Below are 20069 nucleotides of genomic sequence, written 5' to 3' on the forward strand. Positions count from 1 at the left end.
GGCAGGTGTCCTTGGCCTCAGGGGGGGCATTTCTTTTAAAAGGGGAAATATTTTAAAGGTGACTAGAGAAAAATTTAAAAATGACATCTGTGACTTTTTTTTTAGCAAAGAGTGTGGTTCATGTGGGAGATAACCTTCCAGAGGAAGTGGCGGATGTGGGTACAGTCACAATGTTTAAAAAGACATTTGGAGAAGTAAATGAATAGGAAAGGGTTGGAAGGATATGGTCCAAGCACAAAGAAGTGGGACTAGTTTAGTTTGGGATTATGGTCAGCATGGACTGGTTGGAGCTAAAGGATTGTTTCTCCACCGTAACATTGTTTAGTGGATAGTGATGAGAGCACTGAGGGTGGGAATAATTAGACAGGACAGACCTAAAAGGGTTTGAACACAAAAATGAGAATATTAAAGTGAGAAGTTGTTGGATCAAGAACATTTTTAGTCAAAGAACACAAAGGTAAATGATAAACCAAAGTTTACCATTCAGTTCAGAGTTCAGAACAGGCAGCAGAGCTTTGGGTGAGTTTGGGTGTACTGAGGTTTGACACCGTGACGCTGAAGATGATATCAGTAGAATCCTCGAATCTGGATTAATCAAACCCAGAGACGGTGTAGTGTGCAGCATCCTGGATGAAGCAGGCAGGAGACGTGATATTACAGAGGGGATGGTAAACAAGCTTTGCAATGGAGAGGATGTGGGGTCAAACCTCAGGTTAGGGTTAAAGGGCGTCCTGAGGTTACAAACATTTTGGTTCAGACTGAAGCCAGGGGGGATGGATGAAGTAGAATGATAGAAAACCGAATTTGTGATGGGAACCAAAGACAATGGCGTTGGTCTTCTCAAGATTAAAGTGAGAATATCAGGAATCAACTTAATTATAATTTGACTGGCGGGAGACAGAGACTTCGTTACAGCAGGAGCAGCAAGCAGCAGAATGGGAAATGACAAGAACGATAATAAAGTTATATCATGATTCACAGAATTACTAACCAGACAGAGACACTTACCTGAATACCATCAGCAGCGAGATAGTAAATTTGCCGCATAATCCAAAGTATACATTGGATCCGAGGTTCCAAATACATCTGCTGATAATTTGTAGAAAAATACTCGATTATCCCGGAGAGACTCCTGCCCATTGTGGGAACATTGCAGTCTGCTCTCCTCAGATTCTGCTCTGTCATCTCTCCCTGTTTCAAGGAATGTTGCAGCTGAGACTCATTTATTAATAGAAGGAGGAATCCATCCAGAGACTCAGTTAGGGCCCACAGAGATTGACATTAATTACAGTCACTGAACAAACAGGGTCATTGAACTCCTTTCAATCCAGTGCCTTTGTCCCAGAGTAAAGTAAAACTTATACCTGGTCTGGAGAGAATATGTGAGGGTTGCTGAGGAAAGGAACAATGAAAATATGAGAATGGGCCCACAGCACCAGTGTTTACGAGAAGTGCCCCCTGCTGATCCATGAAAACATTGAGCTTGGTGCCTTTAAAGAAGAGTTTGGCAAATGACAGCTATTATGCACAGTATTGCACGCTGGCTCAATCACTGCTGCTTGACCGTGCCAAGGTCCTTGGTGGGTTTCCACCAGGTGCTCTAGTTTCCTTGCACGGTCCAAGGATGTGCAGTTTAGATGGGCTGGCGATGCCAAATTGCCCATAGTGTCCAGGGATGTGTAGATTAGGTGGATTAGCCATGGGTTTTGGGGAGAGAGGACAGCAATGTGTCGTGATGTGATAGCCTGCATCAGAGGGTTAGTGTGGCCTCTATGGGAGTTATTTGATAAAGTAATCAGAACTTGCTGAGTGTAGCGTGTTTTATGTTATAATCATAGATGTTCAAAGGATGAGGTGCCAGTTTGTTGACTTATTCGGAAAGGGTAAACAACTGGATTGAAGGATCAATAGCTTTCTGAGTATCATATTTACTGAGGGACAGAACTCAGAGAGAAATGTGAATAGGTGAAGTTTGGTTACAGGGAGAGGGTTCTTGTGGTGCAGTGATAGTGTCCCTACGTCGGGGCCAAGAAATCTTAGGTTCAATTCCCACCTGCTCCAAAGATGTATAACTTCAAAGCAAGTTAGATAGATTAAAGTAAAATATACAGTTCTTCCCTCATGGCTAGTATTAGGGAAACTGATCTTTGTAATACATATGTTAATGACATTGTCAAATATGTTATATATAAAGGGCATGGTTTCAATTTTGGTAGTAAATAAGAGATACAGAAAGATAGTGATTAGTGAGAAGGATAGTATCAGACATCAGAAGATCATTCAAGCAAAATGTTGCACAACTGATAGAAAAAGGAATGCTGCAGAATCTCAGGAATCAGGCAGCATTCATGGGGAGAGAAAAACAGAGTTAACGCTCGGGAGTCATCATAGAATAGGAAGCAAGCCATTCGGCCCATAGAGGCCACACTAACCCTCTGATGCAGGCTATCACATCACGACACATTGCTGTTCTCTATCCCCGAAACCCTTCATTATCCCATGGCTAATCCACCTAATCTACACATCCCTGGACACTATGGGCAATTTGGCATCGCCAGCCCATCTAAACTGCACATCCTTGGACCGTGCAAGGAAACTGGAGCACCTGGTGGAAGCCCACCAAGGACCTTGGCACGGTCAGGCAGCAGTGATTGAGCCAGCATGCAATACTGTATGACTCAGAACCGAATGGGGTGGGTGGGGGTGAAGATTATTTTATACTTTAGACAGAGGCAGAAGAAAAGTGAAATAGTATCGAGGCCCAGTGTAAAAGACAATTGAGTGGTTAATGGGGTTGGAAGAGGAAAGAAAAGATGTAAAATGGGGATAAATGAAAGTGTGAAAAGGAGTGCATGGGTCCTCTCTATTAGGAGCAATGTAAATAAGACAGAAACAAGAAAGCTGTGTGTGTAAAATAGCTGAGAATATAATAAAATGTCAGAAATTGCAGGAATTAAAGTGAAGAAGAGACATGATACAAGCTGGGAAGATCGATGTTGGGTCCACGAGGCTGGAAGATTTCTCTGTGGAAAATGAGATGTTGTTCCTCAAGCTTTATTAGATTAGATTAGATTACTTACAGTGTGGAAACAGGCCCTTCAGCCCAACAAGTCCACACAGCCCCGCCGAAGCACAACCCACCCATACCCCTACATTTACCCCTTATATAACACTACGGGCAATTTAGCATGGCCAATTCACCTGACCTGCACATCTTTGGACTGTGGGAGGAAACCGGAGCACCCGGAGGAAACCCACGCAGACACGGGGAGAACGTGCAAACTCCACACAGTCAATCGCCTAAGGCTGGAATTGAACCCGGGTCTCTGGCACTGTGAGGCAGCAGTGCTAACCACTGTGCCACCGTGCCGCCCACAGCTTGTGCTGTGCTTTGTTCCCACTCTCCCATTAAATGCTCTGTCAGTCTCATTCATCGCACACCACTTCCAACTAGTGGCCATGACACTGTCTCTCTCTCTCTCTCTCTCTGTGCCTTGTGGGTACTACCAGCATCTCCACCATCCCCAAGAGTGACGTGGCTGTTCCCCACAGAAGCCACCTCCTCCCCCTGTGAGGATGAGAGTACTGAAAGGCACCCCACCAGCTCAGACCCTGAGACCTCGGTGGGAAGGTTAGCCTTAGAGAGTGTGGCAGCACAAGCTGGTGAGCACCTCACTGCCACAGCTCCGCAGCTGGCTGAGGAAGAAATGCCCCAGGCCCCTGGCACTCGGAGGGACCGGCAGAGACCAGGCAGCTGCTCAGGCAGGAGAGGGACCCGTGGTGTCAGCAATCAGGACCCACATCTGAATGTACAGGGAGGAGTGGCAGATGGAGAAATGGGACTCAATGGGCCCCATTACCCAAAGGCTGCAGCAGGGCAGTGAATCCTGAGGGTATTTGATAAGGTGTCACATCAAAGTTCATGCAGAAAATAAAAGTTAATGGTTTTGGGGGAAACATAATGACCTGGATAGAAGATTGGCTGGTGAACATGAAGCAGTGAGTAGGAATAAGTGGGTCTTTTTCAGCCTGACAGGATGTGGTAATCGTATGTCCCAGGGGTCAGTGATGGACTCTCAATTCTTTCCAATTTACAGAAATTATTTGGATGGAGGTATCGAAGGTATGGAGCTAAATTTACTGATGGCACAAAGATTGCTGTGAAGATGAGTTGTGAATAGTACATGAGGAGTCTACAAAGGATATGGATTGATTCACTGAGTGGGCAAAGATCTGATAAATGGAGGAAGATGTGGGAAAGTGGGAAACTGTACATTTTGGAAGAAAGAATAAAAAACAAATACCTTATCTGAATGGTCAGAGGTTGCACATCTCTGAGGTGCAGAGGGATCTGGGTGTCCTGGTACATGAATCACTGAAGGTTAGTATGTAGGTGCAGCAAGAATTCAGGAAAAAATGAATAGAATGTTATGGTTTATCATGAGGGGAATTGAATGCTGCAGTATGGAGGCTATGCCTCAGTTATACAGCACATTGATGAGACCACATCTGGAGGACAGTGTACAGTACTGGTCACCCTACATACAGGATGTTAACATGGTGGAAGCTGTTCAGAGAAGGTTTATTGGACTGATCCCTGGAATGTGCTGATTACCTGATGAGACTATGCCTGTATACTGTAGTGTGTAGAAGAGTCAAAGTTGACTTAATTGAAACATATAAGATCCTGAGGGGACTTGGCCAATTGAATGTGAAAAGGTTGTTTCCTCTTCCGGGAGAATCTAAAACTGAGAGGTCACAGTTTAAAAATAAGGTTGCCCCTTTCCGCGAATCATACACTGGAACCCTAGCTCCCTCTGCTCCTGTATTCCCCTCACAGTCATCAAATTGAGCCTGGATTGTCTCTCCATGTTGCTTCTACTCAAATGTATTAGCTCTCATTTCTCTGCATTGCAATTAGTCTGCCAGGTGTCTGCCCATTTGTGCAATTTGTTAATGCCTCTCTGAAGTCACTCAGCATCATCAGCACGTTACGCCATTCTCTCTCACTTAGTATAATCTGCAAATTGAGAAAGTTTGCCCTCAACACCCATGTCCAAATTGTTTATATAAATTGGCAAAAGCAAGGAACTCACCCGAGGGAGTGTCATTGTCACCCCATCAAGGAACACTGTTCAATTTGTTTCATATGACCTATCCTTGACAAAGCCGGGTTAACTGTCTCCAATTAAGTTAGTTTTTGCTGTTCTTATTCAGTATATCCTGCATTATGGTCTCCACCAGATGATGTCAAGCTGCTTGGTCTGTTGGTTCCTGGATTATACTTTGCTCCTTTCTGAAAGAACGCTACCACATTTTGTAACCCTCCAGGACTATTCCTGTGAACAGAGAGGTCTGGAAAGTTCCTGTCAATGGCTTTGCAATTTTCTCCCTCAAATCTGTCAGCAAACTAGATGCATCCTGCCTGTGTGTCATGACTTCTCTCCCTGAAGTGCCAGATCTTTTAGCACCTCTTCTTCATCTGTCACTATAACGTTCAGTTGCTCAACATCCAGATTCTTCACTTGGCCATTCTCACTATTTTTTTAATTTGGTAAAGACAGAACCAAAGTACTTATTTAGTACCTCTATCATATCATTTCATTCAGTGAGCAGATTATTCTGCCTGTTCGTCTATGGGCCCCACTCTATCCTTAACTAATCTTTCACTATTAATATGTTTTAAGAACATTTTCCTGTTTGAGCACAGCCTGCCATCCTTTCCTCTCGCTTCCTCCTAGCCTTCCTTACTCGAGCCTGAGCCTCTCTCCTGCCTTTGTGGTGATCTTCCTGATTTCCCTTGCTGTTATTATTCTTGTCAATATCATGGGCTTCCTTTCCTTCCTCAGTTATCCCACGTACACTCGCTTTGGATAAAGTCCTTCACCTGGATCGTGCATTTCATCAACGTGATTTGGCTGCAACGTGATTGGTGATTTGGGGAACAATTGTTTAAAATAGGTGAACACCTATTGGCTATCAGGCGATTCCATCCCCGGTTCCCTTAAATCCACTCTCGGTGTTTACTTCAGGTCAAGCAAAAGAATTTCAATGACAGGGCACATTTTTTCTGTCCTTATTGTTGATGCTTTTGAGCATGTAGTTTAGAAATGATTCCGGGGAAGTGATTTGGATTTCAAGGTTTTCCTCATTCTGGACAATGCACCAAGCCATCCTCCCACCACTGGTGAGCTTTCTGAAAACATCAACGTTTTATTCCTACCTCCGAACACAACCGCTCTTATTCAACACATGGACCTGGGTGCAATAACAGATTCTAAAGCTTAATATTTAATGTATACATTCAGGAAGCTGACTGCAGTAACTGAGGGGGATCATGAGGATAGTGTTCTTCAATTTTGGAAGAGCTTTAACATCCATAATGCTATTGACATCATTGTATGTGTTTTGAGTGCAGTTGCTTTTTTGCGACCCATAGACTGTTGTGGTACTGTCCTGGTGATAAGTACGGCTGTGTGACTGTACAAGATGGCTTAGTTTATGTAGATTGTTTTGGAAAGGAAATATTTTTCCCTTGTGTAAGATTAACAAAATGTGTAGACTTGTAATGCTTCCCTAAAAACACCAGATTAAATACATTTCTGTACTAAATTGTATAACTTCAATTATGTAAAATCTTAGTGATACACGAGGGCCCTGAGAACTGTGACCTAACTGGAGCCAGAATCTCTTCTAATAAACAGGGGGGAGCTCATTGCCTCTCATGATTATTTGCACACATTAGAAGGATTTATTGTCCGTTGTAACAGAGATTGTTCGAAGAATCTAATCATTTGTTCGACTCCTCCCAGATCATCCCACCATGTCATGGACACTGTGAGTTGTCCTTATAACACTCAGTCTATATTAACCCTTTCAGACCCATGTACGACATGTGATTTGATTTATTATTGTCAAATGTAGCTACATTCAGTGAAATGTTTTGGTTCGCGGGTGGTAGAGGTGCATCATAACACACAGACAGATCAGTGGGTATTTAGACAGAGCAAGGCATACTGGGTTACAGCTACACAGGAGATACACAAACACAGCATCAGCATTAGGTTTGAAATTAGAGAGGTCCATTCAGCAGTCTAAGAACAGCAGGGAAGAAGATGTGGCATCTCCTGCCTGATGGAAGAGGTTGGAAGAGAGTCTGACCGGGTGGGAGGGGTCTTTGATGGTATTTGCTGTCTTTACACCTCATCGAGAACTATAGATGAAGTAGCTAGATGGAAGGTTGGCTTGTGTCATGATCTGGGCTGTGTTCATAGCTTTCTTCTGGACCTGGACCAAGCTGTTACCATACCAAGCCGTGATGCACACAGATAGAATGCTTTTCATGGTGCAGTTATTAAGGTCGGTGAGAGTCCTTACGAATGTGCTGAATTTCCTTAGCCTCATGAGGAAGAAGACTCATTGTGGTGACCTCCATGATGTCCTCTCTATATCTCTATTCAATTCTCTACACAGCTCCATGCTTTCTTCCATACACCTCCATTCGGTCCTCCATATACCTCATTCAGTCCTCTACACACCTCTATTCAGTCCCCAAGACTCCTTCATGCAACCTCCCATGATTTGGAGACACCGGTCTTTGACTGCAGCATACAAAGTTAAAAATCAGACAAAACCAGTATATAGTCCAACAAGGTTATTTGGAAGCACTAACTTTTGGTGCACTGCTCCTTCATCAGGTGGTTGTGGAGAATAAGATTGTAACACATAGAATTTATAGCAAATGTTTACAGTGTTATGTAACTGAAATTATAATTGGAAAAGACCTGGATTGATTAAGTCTCTCATCCTTTACAATCACTATGTTGGTTTCAGTTCTTTCATATGTAAATCGCAAAACTCCTGGTATTATTACGAGACAATCGATCCAGAAACTCAGTTAATGCTCTGGGACCAAGGTTAGATTCCTGCCATGACAGATGGTGGAATTTAAACTCTATTAAAGAAAACATCTGCAAATAAGAATACACTGATGGCCATGGGAAAACCCATCTGGTTCACTAATATCCGACAGGGAAGGAAATCTAATGGCCTCACCTGGATTGGCCGACATGTGACTCCAGACTCACAGCAGTGTGAGTGATTCTCAACTGTCCCCTGAACTGGCCTGGCAAGCCATTCAGTTGTACCAGTCATTACAAAGTCTCAGAGAAATGAAACTGGACGGATCACCTGGCACCGCCCGAGGCAACGAAAATGCAGCAACAGTCCCCTGTTGATCCTGCAAAGTCCTCCATACTAACATCTGGGGGATACTGGCAACACTGGGAGAGCTGTCTCACAGAGTAGTCAAGCAACAACCTGACATAGTCATACTCACAGAATCTTACCTGACATTCTATGTCCCAGTCACCACCATCACCATCCCTGGATATGTCCTGACAGACCCAGCAGAGGAGGCAGCACAGTGGGGATACAGTCGGGAGAGAGTTACCCTGTGAGTCCTCAACATTGACTCTGGACCCCATGGAGTCTCACGGCTTCAGGTTAAACATGAACAAGGAAAGCTCCTGCTGATTACCATGTACCACCCTCCCTCAGCTGATGAATCAGTTCTCCTCCATGTTGAACAACACTTGGAGGAACCACTGAAGGTGACAAGGGCACAACATGTACCCTGGGGGGGGGGGGGATTTCAATGTTCACCATCAAGAGTGTCTCGGCAGCAGTACGACTGATTGAGCTGGTTGGGTCCTAAAGGACAGAGCTGTTAGACTGGGTCTGCGGCAGGTGGTGAGGGAACCAACAAAAGGGAAAAACATACTCGACTTCATCCTTACCAATCTGCCAGCTGCAGATACATCTGTCCATTACAATACCAGGAAGAGTGATCACCACACATTCCTTCAGGAGACAAAGTCCTGTCTTCAGGTTGAGACTAAACTCCCACATGTTGTGTCGCACTAAATATTTGTGATAAATGAGACAGACTTCAAACAGTTCGAGCAACTAAAACATTGGTGTCCACAATGTGATGTGGGCCATCAACAGCAGCACAGTCTGTGACCTCATGGCCCAGCACATCCCCCACTCAGCCATGACCCCATCAAGAGAGAAGATCAACCCTGGTTCAATGGACAGTGCAGGGGAACATGCCAGGAACAACACCAGGCACAGCTGAATATGAGGTTTCAACCTGGTGAAGCCACCAAACTGGACTACTTCCATGCCAATCAGCATAAGCAGCAAGTGATAGACAGAGATGTGTGTTCCCACAATCAACAGGTCAGATCTAAGCTCTGCAGTCCTGCCACATCCAATCATGAATGGTGGCGAACAATTAAACAACTCAGGGGAGAAGGAGGCTCCATAAATATTCCCATCCTCAATGAGGGAAGAGCCCAGCACATCAGTACAAAAGGTAAGGTCTTTGCAGGAATCATCAGTGAATGATCCATCTCACGCCCCTCCAATGGGCCCCAGCTTTGCAGATACCAGGCTTCAGCCAATTCGATTCACTCCACATGATATCATGAAATGGTGGGAGACACTGGACACTGCAAAGGCTATAGGCCCTGACAACATTCCAGCAATAATACCTGAAGACATGTGCTCAAGAGCTTGTCGCTTCCCTGACCAAGCTGCTCCAGTACACCTACAACACTGGCATCTATCCGACAATGTGGAAAATTGCCCAGGTATGTCCAGTACAGAAAAAGCAGGTCAAATCCAACCCAGCCAATTCCCGCCCCATCAGTCTATTCTCGATCTCCAGTAAAGTGATGGAAGGTGACATCAGCCGTGCTATTGAGCAGCTTCTGCTCAGCTATAACCTGCTCAGTGACGCCCGGTTTAGGTTCCACCAGGAGCACTCAGCTCCTGACCTCATTACAGCCTTGGTTCAAATATGAACAATTCCAGATGGGAGGTGAGAGTGACAGCCTATGACATGAAGGCCATTTGGATCGAGTATGGCATCGAGGAGTCTGAGCAAAACTGGAATCAATGGGGGACAAGCTCTCCCATGGTTGAAGTCAGACCAGGCACAGAGGGAGATTGCTGTGGTTGTTGGAGGTCAGTCATCTCAGTTTCAGGACATCTCTGCAGGAGTTACTCTGGGTCAAGCCCTTGGCCCAAACATCTCCATCTGCTCCATCTTAATGTACACATAAGCCCCTTCCCTTCCTCACAAAATCAGAAGTGGGGATGTACACCGATGATTCGACAATGTTCAGCATCATTAATGACTCTTTAGATATTGAAGCAGTCCGTGTTCAAATGCAACAAGATCTGAACAATGTCCAGGCTCGGGGTCACAAGTGACAAGTAATATTCATGGCACAGAAATGCCAGGTGATGACCATTACCAATAAGAGACAGTCTACCAACTGACCCTTGAATTTCAATGGTGTTACTATCACTGAATTCCCCCAATGTCAACATCCTGGCGGTTATCATTGACCAGTAACTCCAATGAACTCACCACATAAACACAATAATTACAACTATCTGTCAGGAACTCAGTATATCTCTGTGAGTAAACCACCTCTTTACTTCCCAAAGCCTATCTACCATCTACAAGGTACAAGTCGGAGTGTGATAGAATACTCCCCACTTGCCTGAATAAGTGAAGCTCCAACAGCACACAAGAAGCTGACACCATCCTGGATAAAGCAGCACACTTGATTAGCAATACATCTGCGAGCATCCATTCCCTCCATCTCTGATGCTCAGTAGTAGTAGTCTGTAGTATGTGCTGTAGAAAATCACCAGAGACCATCAGACAGCACCTTCCAAACTCACATACACTTCCATCTGGAAGGACAAGAGCAGCAGTTATACAGGAATGCCACCACCGTTAAGTTCCCCACCAAGCCCCTCACCATCCTGACTTGGAACTACATCATCGTTTCTTCACCATCACTGGGTCCAAATCCTGGAATTCCCACCGTAATGGCATTGCAGTTCAAGAAGGTAACTCACCAACATCTTCTCAAGGGGCAGCTGGGGTCAGGCAATAAATACTGGCCCAGTCAGCGACACCCAGATCCCACCAAGAATAAATAATTTCCTCCGTGCTGTCCTCTACAAAGATTCATCCTCTGCACCGTGTGATAAACTGACCAGTGACATGGTGAATGCCTGTCACTCTGCAGTAAACACTGAGATAAACTTGACAGCCCACAAGTAAACACAAAGTGAATGAGCCTTTAGAAAGTTAGCTCAGAGCCAGATGATGCATCCTATGTCGCTGCATGAAATGTGCCCATGCCCCTGACTGTGAACCAACCTGGCAGAAGCAGGTACGACATCATTGTCTCTGAGCTCCACAGTGAAGGGTGAGTTAATCTGAAAGCAGCCAGAATGATGTGGTGAGGCTGGGGTTTGGTGATGCCCACACACACCGACAAAGTGTGGGAGAGGACAGTGTTGATGGAGCATGCAGTGAAATGGTGCTGATGGTGGAGATGGATGAAGGCCTGGAGAAGCAAACAGTGAGCTCCTGCCTCCAGGTAACTGCCCAGGCTTTCCTGTTGGGAACTGGCACCATCTGGTTTCCATAGGAACTGAAGGAAGGATTAGAATCTCAATCGAAATGAGGCAAGATCAGCTCCTAATGAGATAGAACAGCATGAAAATGAAGTGGTCACCCCTCACCAGTGAGGTTCAGAATTCACTGTTTAAACCAGAAAGGGGGAAATTGGAAATACTTTTCACAACAAAATCTAATGCTTTCATTCTTGCCATATTTCCCCAACTTTCTTGTCTTTGCTCATGTCACTCAAGGCAGCAGAAAATTCAACTAAAAAAAAATTACGAACAATGTTCTCTTTTATCTACTTACAGGATTGATGATTCCAATGGTTGCCCAGGCCTGAGGACTTTCGATGCTAGTCATCCTGTAGCATCCAGAGCAGATCTATGGACTTCCTGTAGGACTCACATGGACACCAGAACCATGATCTGACCCCTGACCCCGCAGCGTCCTGACCTCAACACAGAATGAAATCGGCTCTGTCTGTGAATTAGATTCCCTACGGTGTGGAAGTAGGCCTATCGGCCCAACAGGTGCGCACCGACCCGCCGAAGAATAATCCACCCAGACCCATTCTCCTATCCCTATTTACCCATGATGAATGTACCTGACCTGCATATCCCTGAACAATGGGATGGGCAAATTAGCATGGTCAATTCACCGAATTTGCATATCTTTAGATTGTGGGAGGAAACCTGAGCACCAGGAGGAAACCTGCACAGACACGGGAAGAATGTGCAAACTCCACACAGACATCACCCGTGGTGGGAATCGAACCCAAGTCCCTGGTGCTGTGAGACAGCAGTGCTAACCACTGAGTTACCATGCCACCCAGAGTAGGTTTAACTAGCCTTTGTCCAGTCCCAGACCCTGTGACTACTCCAACCCGAGGAGGCCCTGCCCGACCAGGCCCAACTCACTAACATACAGGAGAAGTAGACACGCTCAACCAACACCCAGAAACGTCCAGAAAACTTCAAGGAAACAGGAAACACCTGCTGGCCTGAAGGTGATGCTGAAACAGCACAGTTACAAGACCACCCCCCACCCCACCCCCTTTCCCAGCATACTTCTCACAAATGTCCAGGCTATCAAAAACAAAATGGATGAACTCAGATCCATACTTACCTACCAGAGGGAACTCAGAGGCTGTTGTGTGCTGTGTTTCACGGAGACTTGGCTACCCCTGCCATTCCTGACTGCTCCCTACAAGCTGAGGGTTCTCCATACACCACATCGACCACACAGCATCCTGGGGGAAGGTGAAGTGCAGTGGGATATGTGCTTAGATGTAACAACTCTGACAAGCCATTGCTCTGCTTGACCGAGAATACCTTACCGTAAAATGGCACCCTTGCGCCCTTCCTTGAGAATTCACCTCCACCATCTTGACAGCAGTCTGCATCCCACCCCATGAAGATGTGAAGAATGCCCTGGATGGATTTTCCACCATCATAAACATGATGAGACAAAATTCCCCGAGTCCTTACTCACCGTGGCAGTGATCCCAACTGATCCAACCCCAGAGGGCGCTGCCAAGGTCCCACCAACACATCTCCTGCCCCACTAGAGGACCCAACATCCTGGACCAGTGTTACACAACCATCAAACACACCAATAGTTCCATCCCCCGCAGCACACATCAGAAAATCAGATCACAACACTATGCCCCTCCTCCAGAATGAGGCAGAGCAAGACAGCGGACAAAGATACATCCCTCCCTGACGCGCTCAATGCTTTCTATGCACTGTTCAAGCAGAAAGCCAGCAGTGCGGTGTTACATTCCCCGATAGCTCCAGGGACATCCGTTCCCTCTGCCACTGCTGCTGATGCCTGATCAGCCTTCCTCGGAGTCGACACATGGAAAGTGACAGGCCCAGTGGAGCCCCTAGCCATTCAATCAGATCTTGTGTGGACCAGCTGACATCTTGACCGGTGAGGAGAAAGTGAGGTCTGCAGATGCTGGAGATCAGAGCTGGAAATGTGTTGCTGGAAAAGTGCAGCAGGTCAGGCAGCATCCAGGGAATAGGAGAATCGACGTTTCGGGCATAAGCCCTTCTTCAGCATTCCTGAAGAAGGGCTTATGCCGAAAACGTCGATTCTCCTGTTCCCTGGATGCTGCCTGACCTGCTGCACTTTTCCAGCAATACATTTCCAGCGCTGACATCTTGACCTACAAGTCGAAGTCCCCAATTGCTTCAAGAAGCCCACCACCATCCCAGTACCTACGAAAGCATGTGCAATGTGGCTTAATGACTCCCGCCCAGTGGCTCTGATCTCCATAATACTGTAGTGCTTCGAGAGGCTGGTCATGGCCCACATCAGCCCTGGTCCCCCAGCCTGACTCAATCCCCTGCAATTTGCCTTCCGATATAACAGTTACACAGCATTTCCCAATCCTGCCCTCATCCCTGGAACATCTGTATAACAAGGGCATCTACATCAGACTCCTGCTCATCGACTACATCTCCACCTTCAACACTATTATCCCCTCCAGACTGATCCCAAAACTCTGAGACTCTGAGTCTCGGCTCCACCCTCTGCAGCTGGATCCTCAGCTTCCTGACCCACAGACCACAATCAGTGAAGATAGACAGCATCACTTTCTCCAGGAATACCCTCAACACTGGAGCCCCCAAGGATGTGTTCTCAGTCCCTACTGTACTCCTTGTACACCCACGGCAGTCTGGCTAAAGTCCGTATAAACACCATCTCCATGTTTGCTGCAGACCCCACTGTGGGAGGATGGATATCAAACACCAGGAAGGAGATAGAGGGCTTGTTGCCATGGTGCAGTGAGAACACCCTCTCTCTCAGCATCAGCAAAACTGAAGAACTGATCATTGACGTCAGAAAGACAGGAGGAGAACATGCCTCCTTCTACATCAATGGAGCTGAGGCTGAGAGGGTGGAGAGTGTCAAGTTCCGAGGAGTGACAGTAACTGTCAAGCTGTCCTCGCCTTCCCACATAGCTGTGACAATCCACAAGGCACAACAACGCATCTTGTTCCTCAGGCAACTTCGGGAATTTGGCCTGTCCATAAGGTCCCTCACCAAACTTTACAGATGCAACACAGAGAGCATCCTGTCCCGGTGTAACAACCGCTCTGCCCAGCACGGTAAGGAACTACAGGGGGTTGTGTGCACAGCCCAGACCATCACAGAAGCCAACCTTCCATCCATGGACTCCATTTACACGGCTCGTTGCCGTGGAATGGCTGCCAACATCATTGAAGACCCCTCCCACCCCGGTAATGATCTCCTACAACCTCGCCCATCAGGCAGAAGGTACAGAAGCTTGAACACACCCACCAGCAGCTTCAGGAACAGCTTCTTCCCAGCCGTTATGAGCCTGATGAATGGAACCTTAAACTTCAAATAACGCTGACCTTGTAAATGTTGATCTTGCCCAGTGCACACGCTGTGGGGTGTAACCTGTACATCTCTGTCCACGTTTCTGTTCACCCTGTGATCTGTATATCCCTGCTTACTGTGATCTATCTGTACTGCTCATAAATGAAGCTTTTCACTTCTTCTAATCAATCAATCAAACAATTAATGTGTCTCTTTTCAGCCTGAATCACAGCGTTTTAACATGTCTCTCTGCTGTCAGTGCCTCAGACAACATGTTACTGAAGTGGTCCTTACTTTAAACTAAGGGAGGCAGAGTACCCCAACTGACTGGCTGGAGGAACAGCAATTATCTCTCCAGCCTTTTTTGAACAGGAGTGTATTATTTATAACTATCCATTTCTTTCGAACCACTTCAATATCTCCAGATAATTGAAAGACTATGGTCAATGCCTAAATCTCTCCTTCTCTCAGTAACTCATGTCCATACAGTCCGCGTTTGCTCCAGGTCCTATTCCATTGTGGGAATAGTGTACTGGATTGAAAGGGTTAACTGAACATGTTTGTTCAGTGACTGTACTTGATGTCAAACTCCATGGAATTTAATAGTGTCCCAGGAGGGTTTCCCTTTTCTATTAATAACAAATTCCTTACACTGTACAAAGCTATAGTATCAGTGACAGCATCACCTCCAGCATCACCCCCAGCACTAACAGGGACCGGCAGCTCCAGACACTGGGAGCTCGGGAGAAGAGAGATTCAAATCTGAGAACAATAGATTGGAATTTTACAACCATGGGTTGGAATCTGAACACAGAAGATCGGAATTTTACAACAATGGACAGGAGTTTCTCAGCAACAATTGATTATATTTCTGCAAATTACCACTTGATGTCATTAACAACTCGGATCCGTTATATACTCCTGGTTATTCAACACATTTACTATCCCACCCTTGTTATTGTTGGTGTTCCTGGTAAGTCACTAGCTCTTAATTAACTCTTAGAACTATCTTTAACTGCATCACTTTTCCTGCCAGTTGCCCTGTCCTCCTCGCTGCTTTTGCTGTTATTCCTGCTAAGTGTCAAAGTCTACCCATGAGATCTGTAAATCATATTTCACCGTAGTAATGCTCTTATCATTTCAATTTGGAAAGAGCAAAGCCATTATCTTTCGTTCCTACTATAAGCTTTAATGCCTATCCACCGATTCCAATCCTATCCTTGGCCAAGTCATGAGCACCAGTGAGATTGTTCAGAATCTTACAGACCCATTTAAACCCGAATTGGGTCACCCTTGTGTTCGTTCCTGGCACTGACTCAGGTGGCCACTGTTCCCAACATGTATCTCATTACAAGAAGCTTTTCAGTCAACTCACTTTCCCAGTTCCCCATCCTGACCAACATTTCCTGATCCCCATCCTCCTCCACCCCTCGACATCAGGGTGAAACAAATACAATCTCTCAGAACTGGCTGCCACAGGAATGTAGCTGTCTGAAAACCAGAAACTTATAGAATGTGCCTTGCATTGTTTCTTCAAAGTTTCCCTCAATTGCAATGAACTTACCCGGACAATGAATGGTGCTGGATGTGATATTTATTCCACTGCCTGTGTGTCAATCTATTCCCGTGCTGCAAGTGACCCTTGACCCCTCTTCTGTCAAAACTGCCAAAATGTGACCAAACCCCTGCCTTCCAAAATCTAAAACCAGTCAATGGTCTTGGTGCCATGACTGCTGGCTATGAGAGAATGTTCCTGTATTTGTACTGGAGAAGGTCTACTCCAACACAATTTATTCAATGACCTGCTCAACCCCTCCAGCCATACACCTCCCTCCACACCACCCCCATGTAGTTAACTACACCAAGGAGTCAGCACAGTTACTGGTAGGGCACTGGGTAGAAATCTTGAAAAGAGACACCAGTGGGTGCAGATACATGGTACCATGAGAGTGGCATCACAGGTAGACAGGGTGGTATAGAAGGTGTTTTTCACACTTACCCAAAGCTGGAGGGCATAGTTTTAAGATGAGCGGGGAACGATGTAAAATCGACCTGAGGGGCAACTTTTCCCCACAGAGGGTGGTGCGTGTATGAGACGAGCTGCCAGAAGAAGTGGTAGAGGCGACTACAATGACAGCATTCAAAACAAACTTGGACAGATACGTGGATGGGAAAGGTCAGAGGAATATGGGGCAGATACATGAACATGGGACTCATTCAGAGGAGGAAACCTGGTTTGCATAGACAATTTGGATCAAAAGACCTTTTTCCATGCTCTATAATTCTCCAATTCTATGGCCCAGAGCTGAGGATGCAGGGCAGGAGAACTGGCAGGAGAAAACATCGACCAGAGACCATCCCTCAGTGTAGACCCCACTGCAGGCCAAACCAGTTTCATCTCCAATGGCAACAGTGCACTGGTTTAAACTGTTTCCCGCCTTACTAAGCCCTCTGTGCAGAAACTAACATCAGTGAGAATGCAGAGACCATCCAATGATGCAGCAATGATACAGTCCAAACCATCTTCAGCTGCTTCATCACTGACCATCCCTCCATCCTGGGGTTAGAATTCAGGATGTTTGTTGATTGTTGTACAACATTGTGTATCATTCCCCATTTGCTGGTCACAGGAAATCTCAACATCCACACATAGCACTGCCTGACCAATATTCAGTCCTGGGCTGACTAGTGCCACTTAACTCCAAAAAGTGTGAATATAACCATTTCATTTGTTATTAATTGCTTTACCATCACTGAATCTCCCACTCCCAATCTCCTGGGGGATTACAATTGACCACAGACTGAAGTGGACCAGCTCTGGAAATGACAGTGTTATAAGACCACATAAGAGGTTGTACATTTGTGGTACATACCTCATGTCTGTATGACCCAAAGCGTGTCCACCATCTACAAAGGGCAAGGCGGGTGTGTGATGCAATACTCTGTACTTTCCGAAATGAGTTTAGCTCCAAAATACACCAGAAACTTGACATCATCCAGTGTATAGCAAGCCCTTTGATTGGCATCACATCCACAAACATTCTCTGCTTTAACATCAATGCACGGTGGCTGCAATCTGAGGCTTGTGGAAGATGCACTGCAGCAATGTTTTAAAGGCCCTTTCACAACATCTTCCAAAACTGTGACCTCCACCATCTCGAAGCAATCAGCCATCAGCTGCACAGCGAAATTATCTTGGGACCATATTGCTGTTCCTTCACTATCACAGAGTCAACACGGTGGAACTTCCTCCCTAACATCTCTGTGGGTATACCTACATTACATGGACTTCGGTAGCTGAAGAAGGCAGCTTGGCAGCGTCTGAGCGGGGGCAATCAGAGATGGGCATGGAATGTTGACCTAACCAGCATCGCCCATATTTTATGAATGATAAAAGATGGTAATCAAGGACTACTGTTCTTTCATTACACAAAATCCCTAAGTAAATATGAGAGTGAACAATATACACAGATATATGATAACATAAATCCATCTGCATTGGATGAGGATCAGGAGCAGGATATGTGTGATGATATGCTCGATGGTCACTTGATATTAGTGAATGAAGTTCTTCCGCACTAAGTTTGAATGACTCTGTAAAGATGAAGAGCAGGAACCTGATCATTTCCTCCACTCTAATACAGGGTCACTGACCTCAGTTCTGCTTCAAAAACTGAAACATACCTCTCATGGTCTTGGTGATTTCCCCTGCATTCCCTTGTTTTCAATATAAATAATTTGTCAACACAGTGTCAATCTTCATAGAATATCTTATAAACTGCTATTCCTCATTTTCTGTATCATACAACATATGATTTTTTACTTAGTGATTGATTTAGTAGGATGGTAATTTTTGAGTCCAGCAGATTACTCAAACATAGGTATGAATACTTCAATACGTTTTCAGAAAGAAGGACACATTTGCAAATCTGACAAAGTACTCTGTGAAATTGTCAACTTTTCTACCAGCTTGATTAACTTCCATATTTATTTTTCTTCCTCACAGTTAACATCATCACAATTATACTTTTGTTGCAAGGAAAGTGTGGTCTTACAAAATGTATTACTCGATACCTCGTGGCGATGTCAACAGCAGACATACTGGTTATTATACTCGATCTGCTGTTGAGACACATTCCAATTGTTTACAAGAGAGAGTTTCGTTTCCTACGGTCCATCCCCATCTGTAATATCCACGCTGTCTTCCTTTATGCAGCCACCGACTGTTCTGTCTGGTTTACCGTCACTTTTACCTTTGATCGATATGTGGCCATTTGCTGCCCAAATCTGCAAATTAAATTTTGTACCGAGAAGACAGCAGCTGTGGTTCTGGGAACAGTGACTGTGCTGAGTGGTTTGAAGAACATTTTCTGGTACTTTATGTTCACATCTCAGTATTTGCTCAGGAATCATCCCTGGTTTTGTTCAGTACCAACTGATATTCTGTCATCTCCAGTCTGGGGAACAATCGAGTGCCTTCATTATATCCTGACCCCAGCAGTGCCATTTGTTCTCATTCTGCTGCTCAATGCTTTAAGTGTCAGGCACATTTTAGTGGCCAGCAGAGTCCGCAGGAGACTTCGGGCTCACAGCAGTGGGGAGAATCCCAGTGACCCAGAAATGGGGTCTCGAAGGAAGTCCATCATTTTATTGTTTGTTATCTCAGGGAATTTCATCCTGTTATGGTCAGTGTTTGTGGTAAACTCTCTCTGGAGACGAATGTTTTCAATGGGGTATAGGGCAATATATCTACATTATTTTGTTCGAGAAATAGGATACATTCTCCAGCTCCTAAGTTGCTGCACAAACACCTGTATATATGTCGTGACCCAGACTAAGTTCAGGAAACAGCTGAAGAACATGGTAAAATACCCTTTTACCCAAATGGAGAAATTCATTAAATGGTGAGATGGATTGGAGAATTCAGGGATTAGGAAAGTGTTCTGTCTCAAAATCCATCCAATCTACTTTCTATGGGGTCAGTGATGCAGACACAGTGAGGGGAGTCTGCACTCTCCAATCTTTGTGAGACAGACTAAGTATGTACAGTTGGCAGCCCTGGTGCTCCACGACAGACACAGAGTAAATGGTCTGTTCTCCCACAGTCAATGATGTCGACAAAATGGGGTCAATCTGCTGTTCCCAAGGTGTGTGATACAGATGCAGTAGGGACAATCTGCCCTCTCTAGGGTATGTGTCAAAGACACAGTGAGTTTGGTCT

At 45.4% G+C, this 20069-nt stretch overlaps 1 protein-coding gene across 1 annotated transcript; it reads left to right on the top strand.

The window, feature by feature from the left end:
• The first annotated feature begins 9929 nt into the window (after positions 1-9929).
• Positions 9930-19756, top strand: LOC148148640 (putative G protein-coupled receptor 139). Its single transcript, XM_087992358.1, has 4 exons — positions 9930-10032; positions 11052-11145; positions 15511-15821; positions 18855-19756. The coding sequence occupies exons 1-4, from the start codon at positions 9930-9932 to the stop codon at positions 19754-19756; spliced, it is 1410 nt and encodes a 469-aa protein (XP_087848484.1).
• The last annotated feature ends 313 nt before the right edge of the window (positions 19757-20069 follow it).

This window comes from Chiloscyllium plagiosum, unplaced genomic scaffold (genome assembly GCF_037043375.1).
Source record: "Chiloscyllium plagiosum isolate Xiang-an unplaced genomic scaffold, Cpla_swu_hap1 HiC_scaffold_12, whole genome shotgun sequence".
Lineage (NCBI taxonomy): Eukaryota > Metazoa > Chordata > Chondrichthyes > Orectolobiformes > Hemiscylliidae > Chiloscyllium > Chiloscyllium plagiosum.